At 39.1% G+C, this 16,635-nt stretch overlaps 1 protein-coding gene across 8 annotated transcripts in view; it reads left to right on the top strand.

The window, feature by feature from the left end:
• Positions 1–16,635, top strand: part of LOC130453516 (zinc finger protein OZF-like) — a 38,410-nt gene that overhangs the window by 8,826 nt on the left and 12,949 nt on the right. For 7 of the 8 annotated variants that reach the window (XR_008913078.1, XR_008913079.1, XM_056803543.1 and 4 more), the window contains one exon: positions 7,788–7,914. Coding sequence is in view for 2 of the 8 variants with exons in the window: in XM_056803545.1 (XP_056659523.1) it covers positions 7,788–7,914 (127 nt within the window). In the remaining 6 variants the exon portion in view is untranslated. Of the gene's footprint in view, positions 1–7,787; positions 16,626–16,635 lie in introns of those variants that run through there. The other variant, XM_056803540.1, reaches the window with a different exon arrangement.

The raw sequence follows: 16,635 nt of genomic DNA, 5'->3' as shown, positions 1-16,635 counted from the left end.
TTGCTACAGCCCTTCCTAAATCCTGTTACCCTGAGTAGGGTAGAGATTGGAATAATTAAATTTTGATCTATGCTGCAGCCCTTCCTAAATCCTGTTACCCTGAGTAGGGTGGAGATTGCAATTTCCAAGACTTGGTTCTGTCATTCCAAGTATCTCCATTGTATCAATTCTAAAATCAATCATGACTCAAAGAAATTCCTGTTCTATGCTTAAGCATAGGTCAAAGTCCTTTCCATTGTTCAGCAAAAGGTTTCTGTCCTAAAGTAATCTTAAGAAGGGAGGAGGAGGAACCTCCCATGCCAATGGGGTTCACATTCCAATAGCCAAGACCCACTATCAATAGGGAATTTTTCAAGTATGAAATTTCCCAATGGTGAAATTTCCAACATTTATAAGTCTAAGAAATTTTAAGGTTTACAACTTCATGACCAAGGACTCATCATACAACTGTAAGTGAACTCAAGACTCAAAATATTAGTAGTGACAGCCCCAAAACTGTTACCTCAAATGGCAAATCTTGCCAATCACAGGCTAGAGCAATTTTCCAGGATTCACACATAGACAATGTATGTCATTCCATAAGTTTTATTTAATTTTTTTTAATTTAGAATTCATCCTGGTATAAGGATCAGTTGTTAGAAATCATGGCTCTGAAAACTCTTTCTGGTTTCCTTGTTATTTCATTGAAAAACTAGTGTATGCCTTTAATACACTGAAACTCTTTAATCAATTCCTTAAAATGCTTGATTGTTAGAACTTGTCAACTTTTGCTAGCAAATTGTGACATACTAAGACTAGGCAATTTTATAAACTTAAGCCTTCCCAGGCATTACAAAAGGTTTTATGATCTAAGATTGAATTTTCATTCGTAGAATTTTGATTTTACATTCTCAAGAGTTTCTTAAGATCCTGCTTTTTAATAAGTTGACTCATAATTACCAGTTACCATCCCTACTTGTACTGATTCTGTGATTATATTTTACATTTCGGATCATCTTTCTTGGGTCAGTACTATGTTCAAATTTCTGTTTTGATGCAGTTGAGGAATAATTTTTTCTGTTAATTATCTTAGGAAGTGTTATATAGTCACTTTAACTATTGTGCATTTTCTATACACTTGACCATAGTTACACATCACACTCCTATTTACTCTTATTTTAAACATCAATCTGATGATGACAAAAGTAGAGAAAAATAATGGGAGTCTGATCCAAAAAGAGATTTAAGTGATGGTTTCTTCATATGATAGAATTAGTAACATGAATGAAATACCTGTGTAAAGATTAAAATTCGGGGAGACTGAGGCAGGTAGAAATTGGTTTCTCTCTGCAAGGAGTATTATATTTTTAGAGGTTTATTAAAGGCTAAGGATTGAGAATATACAAGTAAGAAAAGGCCAGGTGTCAGGTGGTAAAATTTCACTCACATCATGAGACGAGTCTGTTTGCCAGCAGAGACAGGAAGTAAAGAGAGCCTGCCGTGGGTGGAGACCCTCTAAATAATCCTTTTGCTCTTGGCCCATTTGAGAATTCAGTGAGATTAGAGGGCATTCTGGGAGCTAGCAAGGACTCCTGGGGAATGGAGTCCAGAGTTCAAATCTCAATTTTACACCTGTTAGAGAAGAGATTAAATCTATGCCTTTGAAGGTTGAAGAAATAAATAAAAGTAGATGAAAGGTAAAATATTTGAAATTTCTTCCAATACAAAAATATTATCTTTTTGATGTAGTGTGTTCATACCTACCCAAAGAAGTCTCTTGTTTAGTATTGTGCGGGATGCTTTTATTGTTGACATTTAGTTGAATGAATTAAAAGACAGAAATTGATAGACTTAATATCTTCAAAGAATCTGTTAACCCCGGCCTTTTAGAAAAGGGTTTTCAATTCTTAAACATATCTTGATTGGTTGCCCTCTTGGTGAATTAAAATAATTCTTGACCCATGTTTTAACTTTTAAAATAATTTTCTAAGTTTTCTAAACTAAATCATTTTATTAAATTTACTAATTTAGTAATTTTAGTAAAATATCCAGTCTGTTGATAAGAGATGTGGTAGGGTTTTCAAGTTAGAAAACATTTAAACCCTGTTTGATTTGTACAATGGTCTTAAGTAATGTCTGACATCCATTGGATAAAGCAACATGCTCAGATACAGTGTTGAAATGGCTCCGGCTTTTTTAAAGCCTGGAACCTTTGGGGTTATTGATTAGGAATTCTAGTGATAGTTTGGGTGGCTTCCAGACTATTTGGAATGATGGGGGGGGGGGGACCAGGAATTTTGGATCTAAATAGGAAAGAGATAATTCAGGTGCAGTTTAGTGAGGGATTTTAATCCAAGTTCCAAGGGAGGACTAAACTGTTTAGAGAGTCATTTTAAGTATATAGATATGAGAGGAGTGAAGAAAGTTTTTTAAAAGTTATATAGCCCATTTCCATTAATTGAGTAAACAGAGCAGGTGATTGTAAAAGGTGTGAATATTTTACTATTAATAAGATCAAACAATTCTTCTTGTGTTTTGAAGCTATGAAGAGCATCAATATTTTATGTTTGAGGTCAGTACCAAATTAGGTAGGTCAAATTATATCCAATTAATTAATGAGTTAAAATAATTTGTACCAAAAAAAATTTAGAAGTAGAACCCCTCAAAAGAATCATTTAAGAAGTATAATTTTATACTTAATACTTACCAAGTCTATGATCATCAATGACATGACATTATTGAAACTTGTATAATAATAGCAATACAGGCAGCATCTGTATCCCTATAAAATCTGATGGACAGTTTGCAAATACATAGTCCTGATTTCATATTTAGAATCAGGATGTCAAATCTGGCTCCAGGCACTTCCCAGCTGTGTGACCCTGGGCAAGTCACTTAACCTCCATTGCCTAGCCCTTACCACTCTTCTGCCTTGGAACCAATACACAGGTAAGGATTAAAAAAAAAAAGAATCTGGAAATGTATTAAGTTTAGCACAATTAAGATTTAAGATACTACTCCAAAAGAACAAACACACATTGTAATTTTGAAATAAACACCACTTAGAAATTGAGAAATTAAGCATTTCTGTCCTTGCCATCTGATTAGTTTCAATTTAGTTTTATATAAATATTTTCCTTGTTTCTGGTCTTTTTAATGTGGCCAGCAGATATTTTTATTATTTTTATTAATTGTTAATAGCCAAAACAGCTAATCAGACCAGGAAGATGCTAAGAGTAATGAATAAGACAGATATACTCAACCATGCTGGTACCAAGCACAAAAACTATAGTAAATGAGCGCATTCCCTTCATTCGCTCTCATTGGTTAAGCCGGCACCACCACTGCGATTCCTGTCTCTTAAGCTCCTCTTCAGGACACAGAACAAAAGCAGCAGCTTTTCACCAAAACGGTTCTTCTGGACAAAATCGCTGGACTTGATCATCTGCTGCAGTCTTCTCTCCGTTCTTTTTTGTGGGGAGCCGTTTAGAGGACTGTTTCTTTCATTTAGACTGAAAAGCTGAATATGGGCTCTGGCTTTTGGCAGGTAGAAGAACTTGAAATAGATAATGGAGCTTTGTGGTTTTAGCCCATGTGGGAGGACATTTCAAGGAATTCAGCCCCAGATTTTAACGCTTAATCACTTTAAGTGAAGTATTTGACCAAAACAGTTGTTTCATGGCTTGGGAATTTATGACAGGCTTCACAGCTCAGTAGCAGAAATTCCTGAAGGTTTCTTTCCTGTTCCTTAAGAGAATTATTAGGAAATTTATATACACTATATTTCTAACTACTGGATCATAAAGCTAGCTCATCTTTTAAAAATGTTTGTAAGTATTTATAAATATATATACCTATATATGTAGCCTGTGGTTAAGATAATTTAATTTCCATATTATCAAAATCGAAGTCCTTAACTGGGTTGTTTTTTTAAACCTTTACCTTCCGTCTTGGAATCAATATTGTATATTTGTTCCAAGGCAGAAGAGTGGTAAGGGCTAGGCAATGGGGGCCAAGTGACTTGTCCAGGGTCACACAGCTGGGAAGTGCCTAAGGCCAGATTTGAACCCAGGACCTCCCATCTCTAGGCTTGGCTCTCAATCCACTGAGCTACCCAGCTGCTCCCTGAGTTTTTTCTTAAGAAAGGTGAATCCTTTGGACTAGCTAGTTTACATAAGAATAATGTGAAATTTACAGACTTCTTTTGAGGCAACTTTATCAAATGAACAACTTTAATCTTCCCTCAAAGGCAAATGATTTCCAGCTCATGAAAACAAACACTTGACACACTTGGAGAAGGTCCTGCAGAAGTTTTCTCCTCTGAGAAGGAATAGAAAGCACCCGGGTACAGCCAGAGACCAGCCAACTCTGGTGGGGGCACAAGACCAGCCCTGTGGGCCTCTCTCTGTGACTGTGCTCTTGGCTCACTAGAAATTGTAAAGAAAAGGACAGGAACCACACTACACCCTGACAAGACCAGACCACACAAAATAGCCCACGAGAAACATCACCCTCCTGAGATGGGGCACAGCTCAGCTCAACGTGGGTCTTTAATGGGGAGTCAGAAAACAAAGAGCCCTAAAAGAAAAGCTGCTGAGCATCTCCAGAACTTCCTGAGGGATCTCAGAATCCTGAATCCTTCCCTTAATCTCCTCACATTGACAAACTATAAAGAAATGTCCCGGCCATAATTCCGAGCTGAAGATCCAAACCTAATTGTGGTCAGTGACAGCTGGAGACGTCACCCCACCCAGCAAAGGTCCCATAGAGGCGTCCAGCACTGTGTTCTGTGGGTTTCTGACATAAGCAGCAGAAGGTACGGAGGATGTTAAGGAACACGCAGTGTGTTTGGTAACAAAGGTTTGGAGCCTTTGACTCAAAGTCCCAACTTCAGAGGAGAGAATTTCCCGAATCCTCCAGAACTTTCCTACCACTTGGGTCACAGGAACCTTTCTGGGCCACAATGGTTTGGGCAGCTTCTAGTTGGCCTCGGTCTTCAAAGGATCCAACAGGACCTGAACATGCCCAGTTTGCTTTCCTGGGATCTCCTCAGGGCAGCTGTAGACTCCCCAGTCCCAGTGAGCCCAGCTGCTCTGCTTGGCTCTCAGCTTCCCTAGATAACTGCACAGACCTAAAGCTTTTATTCTTCCCACAGAAAGTCTTCAGTATCATTCATTGCTGTAATACGCTGATGACCCACCAAACTGCATCCCTCCCGATACTGTGGCCGGCATTCTATTATACTTGATATCTTGTACACGCTTAATGGAATAACCGGGTCTAACTCTTTAACTGTCCTTGCAGTTCCTTATCCAAAGGATTCTATGTGATCCCTTGTTTCCGGATCGATCGTATAAAGGCCATAAAACAATTTTCCCTTCAATATGTATGAAATAAATTGTAGGAAGTCAAACAAAAGGTGGGTCAATAAAGGTTTCTTGCAGCAGATGAGATTTTCATCCAGACCTGAAGGAATCCAGCACTGAGGAGGCAGAGACTAGTGTGGACAGTAGTGAAAGCTGGGGAGGAGGGAGAGGAGTCCCGGAACTAGGTCAGGAGATGGAGAGTCTCCTGTGAGGAACTAGAAAGAGCCCAGTGTTGCTCCGATACTAAAAGAGTATGGGAGGGACTAAGGGGAGAGGGAAGGAGAGTGAGGGGGAAGTTCTCAGGGTGACCAGCCTTGTAGGTGGCTGCCCAGGTGGAATATCAAGCCCTGAGGTGGTTTAGATGCTTAGGAACTGGTGGCAGTGGCATTCCAAATAATTGAGGGCAAGTCTCAGCGTGGAAAGACAAGCAGGGTCCTGAGGTCCTCTCCTTGGGTGCCACTTGAGGACATCATTGATCTTAGGACTTCAGAGGCAGGGCATTTAAAGCAGTGAGGCCTACCAGGAACCACCCAGAGTAGATGAGTTCCAAACAAAGCTGCCTTCTTTCCTTAGAACAAGTCTCGCTGCATTCTTCCCTTTGAGCCCAGATTTCTCTGCTTTCCTTTGGGCCGGAATTCTTTCTGCCTTCTGGTACTAAGTATATCTGAATGAGAACTTTTTGCTGTCCCTGCTAGAGGTGGTGGCTGCCCTTTCTCTCTGGACCTCATCCTTCCTCTCTGAATGTCCTTTAGCTGTATCAAAAGCAATTCTTCCTGCAAGTTCTGGCTGCAGAGACTGCTTTCTGCCCCTGCTACAGTTGTGGGAGAGGGAATACTGGTGCTGGCCCAAAGAACTGTAGCTCAGACGTGTTCCTCCCAAGACATGATGGTGTCCATTGAAGGATATGCTGTATAGTGTCACCTTGGGGATGGAGAAAGTCATTATAGTGGAGTAGAATAGCCCTGTGTGGTGAAGAAGACAATGGAATGGTCCTTCTAGAGTTTCTAGTTTTTAGATTGTATTCAGGATCTGAGGAACTGTGTCTTCATATGCTTGGAAATTCAGACTTTCCTCAGACTATTTTTCCCCTGGATATCTCAGGGGCTTTCCAGGCTGAACAATAGGGAATGGGTCAGGAAGGGGTGAATTAGAAGAGTATCCAATACCAAGTATAAAATATATAAGAGAGAGAGAGAGAGAGAGAGAGAGAGAAACAACCTGTGCTGGAGGAGAGAACTACCATATTTTTTTTTTCTTATAGGCCATTTACCCCTAGTCTATTCCATTGATCCACTCTTCTATCCAGTATCATATTTTAATGATTACTGCTTTATTGTACAGTTTAAGATCTGGTACTGCTAGGCCACCATTGTTCACTTTTTTTTTCATTAATTTCTTTGATATTCTTGATCTTTTGTTTTTCCAGGTGAACTTTGTTATAATTTTTTCTAATTCTATAAAAACATTTTTGGGGTAGTTTGATAGGTACAGCACTGAATAAGTAAATTAATTTAGGTAAGATTGTTATTTTTATTATATTAATTTTCCCTACCCATTTTTCTTTCTTTTAGATTTTGTAGTGTCAACTGACCAATTAATAAATTATTTAAAATGAAAAAATTGTGCCTCTTGAGAATTCCAATCATTACACTGTCATTATCTTTCTTTTGAATTAATTTAATCGCCAAAATTTTATATTTTAAAAAGATGGAACATCCCTTCTTTTCCTCATCATACTCATTCTTCTTTCCATGTAACTAAATATAAAATGACTAAATATGTTCCATTCACCCATTCCGTTCATCATAAAGCAAAGATAGAATGTTTTGGCTATGGCACATCATACCCAGTGGTTCACCAAACTCAATCTACCATGAGAATGCTTTTCTTCATTCAGCTTAAATCAGAGTCTGATCCCATATAACTGTATGGAATCGTCTTTATGATTTTATCTAGATAAGAGTATTTCAGCCTTTTAGGAAATTACATAGAGAATTCCTTTTTCTTTGTTTTCTCCTCATTGATTACTGGTAATATTTCCCCCTAGAATACACAGTACATGCTACCTTCTCAGAAACTCTTCAGAAAAATATTCTTACCAGATCAACTCTGATCCTTGTGATGAGGAGGAGTTTCAGATCACCTTCTCTCTTTCTCCTCCACAGAATCTCATACTTCACTCAGAGAGCACATCCCATCTCCATGATTCCCCAGAGGGAAAAGTATTTAAGAGTAAGATATTTCTCCAGGTTTTACTCTTCACGACATGATTCTCACTTTAGATACAAAATGCCTTTGTCAATATTCCACTGTGCTCTGAGACTAGTCTTCCTGCTGACTTTGGGTAAATTCCCTCGTGTGCTTCAGTTTCCCCCAGTCAATGGATCAGGGCTGTACCAGATGAATTCTGAGCTCTAAATCTTGTGACTCTTGCTGGTTTAGGCGTCAATAGCATTCAAGGATGTGGCTGTGGACTTCACCCAGGAAGAGTGGTGCCTATTGGACCATTCTCAGAAAGAGCTGTACCTGGAGGTCTTGCTGGAGAATGTGCAGAATCTACTCTCTGTGGGTAAGGACCATTTCCTCTGTTAACTCTGAATCTGCCATAAAGAGAATGTCTTTATTCTAAGGCAGATACACAGGATTTTGAACCTTTGTCAATTATTAAAAAAGCAAAAGTGCTGGGTGCAACTGGGTGGCTTTGAATTGAGAGCCAGGCCCAGAGATGGGAGGTCCTAGGTTCAAATCTGGCCTCAGACACTTCCTAGCTGTGTGACCCCAGGCAAGTCACTTAACATCTTCTGCCTTGGAACCAATACCCAATATTGATTCTAAGATGGAAGGTAAGGTTTGTTTTTTCTTTTTTTCTTTTTTAAAGCAGAAGTGCTGAATGTGGGACTTTCCTTTTTTTACCCCTGAATTTGTTTCTTCTGTTTTAGATAGCTTCAGGTGAAAACTTAAACCAGTGTTACAGATTTATATTCCTCAAACTAATCTCAGAAGTCATCTAGTCCATCCAGTTATTTGACTTCAAATTTGTGTGTAAATTCTCTGTTTATACCCAGACAACATAGCAGAAGCAAAAACTAGACCTGCCCTGAAAATGTCAAAGCAACCTTAAAATGTGTTTTTAAATGAGTAGTCACAGAACAAACATGGTTATTGGCTCTCCTGAGGAAAACAAGTTGAAAGTTGGGCAGAAAGGGTCTATTTTGGGAAATAATGGGGGAACTGGAAGTAAAACTGCACACAGAGGAGTGCAGACAATCTAACCCATATCTATTGCTCCAGGTTCAGAACCTGGACAGAAGCCAAAGAACCAGAACCCTTCTTAAGTCTGTATTATTAGAATGTCCTAAGCCCACCCCTTGGAATATAAAGACTTGGCACAAGGCTGAATGAGGTCCCAAAGTCACTTGGCCAGTTCAAGCCTATGGTAAAGCCTGTAGCCCCAGGGCAAAGTAGCTCCCAGTCCTCTAAGCCCTGTAAGCCATCAGCTGTCCCTAGAGGAGACTAAATTAGTAGCTTTCAGAGCATCCATCCCACAGGCCATGGTGCTACCTTGGAAGAAATGAAAGTTACAGAAAACCAGAACTATAGCTAAGGGGAGCAGCAAGGAAAAACTGAAGTTTAAGAGAATACCCCCTCTACCCTGAGAACTGAGATAGATGGCAAAGTGTAAAAAAAAAAAAGAAGTCTGGAAAAATGAGCAAATAACAAAAGAAACATCTAGCCATAGAAAATGTCTAATAGTTAAAGAAATTGTCTAAGATTGAAGAGGTATAAGGAATAAGAAAGGTTTTGTAACAGGGAATGGAGGAGTTAAAGGGATAGAGGGAATATAGATGCTGGTGAGGTAAAAGGAGAGAGATAACCCCTGCTGAGAGGCTATCTTTGAAAAATGGGGTTCCCAAGAAATGGGCCAACTATGATAGCCTGAGGAGATGTCTTCTCTATTGATTGATGTTGAAGATACCCCAGGGTAGATAAGCACAAACCCTCCTGAGGGGACAAGCCTCCCCCACACCCACCCAAGGTCGCCTACCAGGGGTCCGATAAGGACTATTTATGGTTGAATGGCTGTCCTTAGGTCCTTCCTCTATGTTCCCCTGAAATGATAGTTCTCTTTTCTGACTGCAGGTTATTTAACTTAAGATGACTTTAATAACAAGTTTGGATTGGGGAGGTACCAGGGTAGAGGGAAGAGGGGTTTTCTATACTTTTTCCCAGATTGGGTTTGAGTCTCTCTCAGCTTTTGAGCTGAGGCCAGGCCTCAGGCTGTTTTATTCGTGACCATGCTAATCTATGCTAGCTTTCTTAAGTTTAAAGTCTTTAGCAGTAGATAGCACAAGGTAGAAAAGGTTCTGACCTCATGAGCTGGTTGGGCCTGTCTCTTCAGACTAGCTCCCTAAAGACCGGCCTTAAGTTCTGTAAACCTCAAATTTCCTTAGACTTATAATTGTTGAAAATTTCACCATTGGGATATTTCATACTTGGAAAATTTCTTACTGATAGTCTATTGGAATGGGAACTCCATTGGCATGGGAGGTTCCTTCTCTTCCCTTCTTAAGATTACTTTAGGACAGAAACCCTTTGCTGAACAATGGAAAGGACTTTGACCTATGCTTAAGCATAGAACAGGAATTTCTTTGAGTCTTGATTGATTTAGAATTGATACAATGGAGATACTTGGAATAAATCTCCACCCTATTCAGTCCTAATAGGATTGAGTAAGGGCTGCAGCCTAGATCAAAATTTAATTATTCCAATCTCTACCATACTCAAGTTAACAGGATTTAGAAAGGGCTGTAACAAAAGAGTAAAGATTTAATCATTTGAAAAATATGACCTTCAACAGACATGTGCAAAAGCCAGAAACCTCTGGGCGGTCCTGGGTTAAGCGAGAGCCTCCATTGACAGGGAAATTGATGAAGAGTGATTGGTAGATGTGAGGACTGAGGGGAGGCAACTTGGATGGTGTCCTTAAAGATAGGAGGGTCTGGAGACAGGAGAGAGGATTGAGTTTTTGGTCGGGGTGGTTCCTGGGCTCTGAGGAAGCTTGCTCTGAAGGAAGCTGAAGGTGGGGGCCTCTGAGACTGTTTCTCCATTTTGGACACGTGAGTGAAAGGGACTGATCTCTTTTCTTTGCCCCAGCTATCTAAGGGCTTGGGCCTTTTGGCCCAGCCTAAACAGAAGGGGTATTTAAGCCCTATTCCCTTCTCTCCCCTTTCTCTCTCTATATATATCTCTAATTCCTTTCTTGCTCCTATTGTAATTAAACTCCAAAAAAGGCTGACGGCTGACTTGAGTTTTTCATTTAGGAATTACATAGCTGATTCCTTGGCGACCTTAAATTAATATATATCAGTCTTTTAAAGTGATTCCCTTGTAACATTGTGGCTGACCACACGGGAGTCTAAAGAATCCTCTCAATAAAACTTTTTCCTTGCCTTTTTACTATACTGTTTCACCACTTAGTCCTTTTTTTTTTAAAAAAAAAAAAAAACTTGGCTTAAAGACACAGCTGCTAGAACACGTGAGTATAAAAAACTTTTTCTCTTTTCTCCTTAAGTTAAATTGGAATCAGCAGTTTTTTCTTTTTCTTCCCTTTAATCTTAAGGGACAGCTGGGTAGCTCAGTGGATTGAGAGCCAGCCCTAGAGGCAGAAGGTCCTGGGTTCAAATCGGACCTCAGATACTTCCCAGCTGTGTGACTCTGATAGACAGAAAACAGCTGTTTTTAAATCTCAGCAACAGGACTCTAAAGTCCTGGCTGGAAGAACTGTTTCTAAATATCCTTTCCCTTAAGGAACAACTTCCTGGATTAGGAAAAAAAAAACCCTGTGGAAAGTTTGTTGCTTTGCCCTGCTCCCCACGTGTTTTGTGAAATTACAAAATATACATATAAAAATGAGTACTACATTCTTTGACAATTATATGGCAGCTGAAGAAGCAGGGGCATTGAGGAATGAAGGATACCTCCAAATTTTTATATTAATAGGTACTGTCATTTTTGTACTCCTCAATACTATATTTAGAGATGAAAAAATAAAAAATATTGAGGATAAAATAAAACAAAATGAGGATAAAATAAAACAAAATGAGGATAAAATAAAACAAAATGAGGATAAAATAGAAAATATTGAGGATAAAATAGAAAATGTTGAGGATAAAATAGAAAAAAATGAGGATAAAATAGAAAATATTGAGGATAAAATAGAAAATATTGAGGATAAAATAGAAAAAATTGAGGATACAATAAAAAAAATTGAGGATACAATAGAAAAAATTGAGGATAAAATAGGAAATATTGAGAATAAAATAGAAAAACTTGAGGATAAAATAGGAAATATTGAGAATAAAATAGGAAATATTGAGGATAAAATGGGAGATATGGAAGATAAAATAGGAAAAATTGAGGAAAAAATGCAAGCCCAATTAGAAGATCTAAAATGTTTCTTACAGGATCAATGGGCAAACACCCACTCTACCAGAAACAGACCTGTTTCTGAACCTTTGAATGAGGAAATTTCCTTCCCTGAAATAGAGATGGAAAACACCTTCCCTATAGCCCAGTTAACAGACTGCTTCTCTCGTGCAGTGCAAATCTTGTCTGAATTTAATCCCCAAAACCCTTCCCCTGCAATCCCAGCTTCTCATGTTCCTTCTCCTACAGAAAACCAAATTCCAATGCAAGGGAGATCTTGTCCTCCTAGAGAAACCTGTCCTTGTCAAACTGACCCACAGGTGCAAAATTCAACTAGAGGCCTGTTTCCTCTAAGAGAAGTACCTGAAATAGGACGAAATGGGGATGTGGTGACTTTAAGACATAGGATACCATTTACTCCCCAAGAAATAAATGAATTTACACGAAATATCCCCACATATGAACAAGATCCTTTTCTAGTAACAAAAAAGATGGGAGACATATTTTTTCAATATAATCCGTCTTACAAGGACGTTGAGAGCTTACTACAGGCTTTTTTAAGTGAACGTGAAAAAAATAAAATAATTGCTCATGTCAACAAAACCCGGGGGCGTAATGCAGCACATTGGCCATCTCAGGATCCCGAATGGGACTATAATAATCCTGAGGACTATCTACAACTATACCGTTGTAGAGAGGCCATCCTCACGGCCATGAAGGAATGTGCGGACAGTACAGATAAGTGGATGGAACTGGAAAAAATTAAGCAAAAGGAAAACGAAACACCCTCCAGATTTATGGACAGAATTATCGAGTTTGGGGACAGATACTTAGATTGGGACTTAAATAAAGAGAATAGTTTAAGACAAGTTAGAAGAATCTTTGTAAATAATTGTTGCAAAGTAATTAAAAATTATTTTAAAACACAATGCCCAAGATGGTCAGATATGGACCTTGAAGAATTGCGAAAAACAGCTATATATGTTTTTAAGGGAAACGAAGAAAAGGAGAAAGAGAATAATGATGACATGGAGGAAATGAAGAAAAAAATGAGATGTGTAATAGATAGGATAACTAAATTAGAAAGTGGGCATGATAATGAACCAACGACAATTGCCCCTCTCCAGAAATCCAATTATCAATCCATTACTTGCCACTTCTGTGAGAAGAAGGGCCACAAAATGATGGAATGTAGAACCTTTCTTAAGATGTTTGGAAGGAATACACAGTTTAATAATGGTTTTAGAAATAATAACTATAGAAATTATGATAATGGTTATAGAAACCAGAATTCTAGAAATTATAATAATGACTATGGAAATAACTATAATGAATATAGAAATAAGAACTTTAGAAACCAGAATTATAGAAATAGGAATTGGGAATTTAATGATAATGCTCAAATTGAAGAAAATTTTAATGATAATACTCAACAATATATGAGAAATGGCGCTCGTCCAAAAATTACTCGAGGTACTAATGACCCTCAGAGAGGTGCCCTTCAGGGGGGTGCCCAAGGAATATCCCAAACACAATGATGGTGCCCGGGGGGGGCTGGGGCACAGGAATCAGAGGATACAACCTTTGATTTCCCAGACCCTGATGTCCTACTACCCGTTGTCCCTATCCACTGCCCTCCCCATACTAATGAACCCCATGTTACCTTAAAAGTGGGTAACACCTATTATGATTGTCTATTAGACACCGGAGCTTCCTGGTCTGTATTAAAGAGAACACCTGATTTACAATGTTATTCTATTGGCTCAGAGAATGTAATGGGAGTATCAGGAATAACCCAAAGAGTTAAAAGACTTCCTCCTAGAATGGTGTCTGTAGGACCCCTAGAGGTACAACACTCCTTCCTTTTGATGCCTGACTCCCCTTTAAATTTGCTGGGGAGGGACCTTCTATGCAAACTCAGAGCCACAATAACCTGCTCCCCAGATGGCTCATTATCATTAGAAGTACCAGAGGAATCTTTAAATTTACTCCCTGTACTTCTCTCGGAAAACCAGGAGGCAAAAGAACCTTCCATTTTTGAAATACCTAAAGATATACCGGAGTCTCTTTGGGCCACATCTTCTTCTGATGTAGGCTTACTTAAATCTGCTGTTCCTGTGCAGATAAAAACTAAATCTAGCCCACCTCCTTCTATCCCTCAGTATCCCCTCTCAAAGGAGGCAATTGAGGGTATTACACCAGTTATTAACTCATTAATAGAACAGGGAATAATAATCCCTTGCAAATCTGAATACAACACGCCCATCCTGCCAATTAAAAAACCAAAAAAAGGACCCGATGGCAAACACATCTATAGATTCGTACAGGATCTAAGGGCAGTGAATAATCACGTTATAAAGAGACACTCCGTAGTTTCTAACATACATACTATTATTTCATCTATTCCTAGCACAGCTACATACTTTACAGTAGTAGACTTGTGTTCAGCTTTCTTTTCCATACCAATACATGAAAACTCCAGGCATATTTTTGCTTTCACCTGGAAGGGCTCACAATATACCTGGTGTCGGCTGCCACAGGGTTATGTCGAAAGTCCGAGCTTATTTGAGCAAATTTTGAGCCAAGACACAGACAATATAACATTTAAAAATAGCAAATTAATCAAATATGTAGATGATCTACTCTTGGCTTCAACAGATGCAGAAACATGTCAAGAAGATAGCAAACACCTTCTTTTGGAATTGCACAAAAGAGGACATAAAATCTCTAAGGATAAAGTTCAATGGTGTCTCCAAAAAGTAGAATATTTGGGATTCATCTTGACTGCGGGTGCTCGTTACATTTCTCCAAAACGAATTGAGAACATTCAAAAATTGAGTGCTCCTACCACTAAGAAACAGCTGAGAGCAATTTTAGGAGCAACAGGGTTTTGTAGACAATGGATTCCATGCTATGGGGAAATCACTAAACCCCTTATAGCATTAACAAAGGATTCGGTTCCTGAACCCCTCAAATTAGAGCCTGAACACTTGTCAGCTCTAACAGATCTGAAAAAGGCTATCATGTCTGCCCCTGCTCTAGGCATCCCAGATTACAACAAGCCATTTACCTTATATGTGCATGAGCGAAGAGGAGTAGCCTCTGGTGTGTTAACTCAGACTTTGGGACCTTCTCAGCGCCCAATTGCTTATTATTCTGCCCAACTAGACCCAGTAGCAGCAGGAGCACCACCATGCCTTAGAGGAGTAGCTGCTACAGCCTTACTAGTAACAAAAACCGTTGATTTAGTATTGGGATGTCCATTAACAATAATGTGCCCACATGAGATTGAAGCATTATTGGTAAAACATAGAACACAGGCATTCTCGGATCAGAGAATTACAAGGTATGAAATAACCTTATTAAATAGTGAAAATATTACCTTGAAACGCTGTTCAACTCTTAACCCTGCCACCTTGCTTCCAGATTTACCTACTTCAGGAGAACCACTACATAACTGTGAAACATTAGTGTCCATGGCAGAAAAGCCTCGAGATAATCTCTTGGACACTCCCTTAGACAATGCAGATCTGATTTTATTTACCGATGGTTCCTCTTTTATGAGGGATGGCATACGTTACACTGGAGCTGCCGTAGTCTCAGAATTTGCCACTGAATGGTCAGCTTCACTACCTTCTAACATTAGCGCTCAAGGAGCAGAACTCATAGCTCTAAAACAAGCTTGTATAATTGCCAAGGATAAAAAGGCAACAATTTATACAGATTCTAGATATGCTTTCGGCATTTGTCACTCAGTCGGGATGCTATGGCTCCAAAGAGGATTTTTAACCTCAGCTGGAAAATCCATAGCTAATGCAGAAATTATTAATGAAGTTCTTTCTGCTCTCAAACTGCCTAAAGCCCTAGCTGTAGTTCATTGCTCTGCCCATACAGGTGGCTCTGACCCTGTCTCTAGAGGAAATGACCAAGCAGATGCCGCTGCAAAACTAGCAGCCATAGAAGGACCTGGATTAATTTTAACATTAACAACCACTGATAATTTAAATTTATCACTCTCCTATAATGAAAAGGAAGTGGAAAAATGGAAACAAAAATTTAAAGCAAAACAAATTAATGGAGTATGGGTGTCATCTGAAGGAAAACCCCTGCTCCCTAGAAGTTTCTATAACCAAATTTGCCAATCTATTCATAAAAATGGTCATTTTGGCACCCAGGGCATTGTGGACTCTGTCAAGAGAGTATGGATAGCCCCTGGTATAACTACTGTAGCCTCTAAAGTATGTTCAGCCTGCCCTATTTGCCAGGCATATAACCAACATGCATATCGTGGAAAAGCCTTTGGGGGACGTCCTCTGGCTTACACACCTTTTGAACATCTACAGATAGATTTCATTACAATGCCAAAAGCTGGACGTTATAAATTTTGTCTAGTAATTGTAGATCAACTAACCAGATGGCCGGAAGCATTTCCTACGACCCGAGCCACAGCAGATTTTGTTGCAAAGATACTTTTAAAAGAAATTATTCCTCGTTTTGGCCTACCAGCACGTATTGACTCCGATAGAGGGAGTCATTTTACCGATTCTGTCTTAAATCAAATATATTCTTGCTTGGGGATAACTCCAAAATTCCATGTTCCATATCACCCCCAGAGCTCAGGCCAAGTGGAGAGGATGAATAAAGAACTTAAGACTATGATTGGCAAATTATGCACTGAGACCCATTTAAAATGGCCTGAAATTCTCCCTCTGGCCCTATTTTATCTTAGAAGCAGGCCTAGAGGAGACTTACATATTTCACCATTTGAGATGCTTTTTGGACATCCGCCTATACAGGCTAAGCCTTTCTCCCCGGCTTATACATCGCTATTAGGGGGAGATATTACTATTGCTTCCTATATACA

This window comes from Monodelphis domestica, chromosome 6 (assembly GCF_027887165.1).
Source record: "Monodelphis domestica isolate mMonDom1 chromosome 6, mMonDom1.pri, whole genome shotgun sequence".
In the NCBI taxonomy this organism is placed as follows: Eukaryota; Metazoa; Chordata; class Mammalia; order Didelphimorphia; family Didelphidae; genus Monodelphis; species Monodelphis domestica.
Note: the sequence above shows the minus strand (reverse complement) of the source record. Positions and strands in the feature narration are given on the sequence as shown.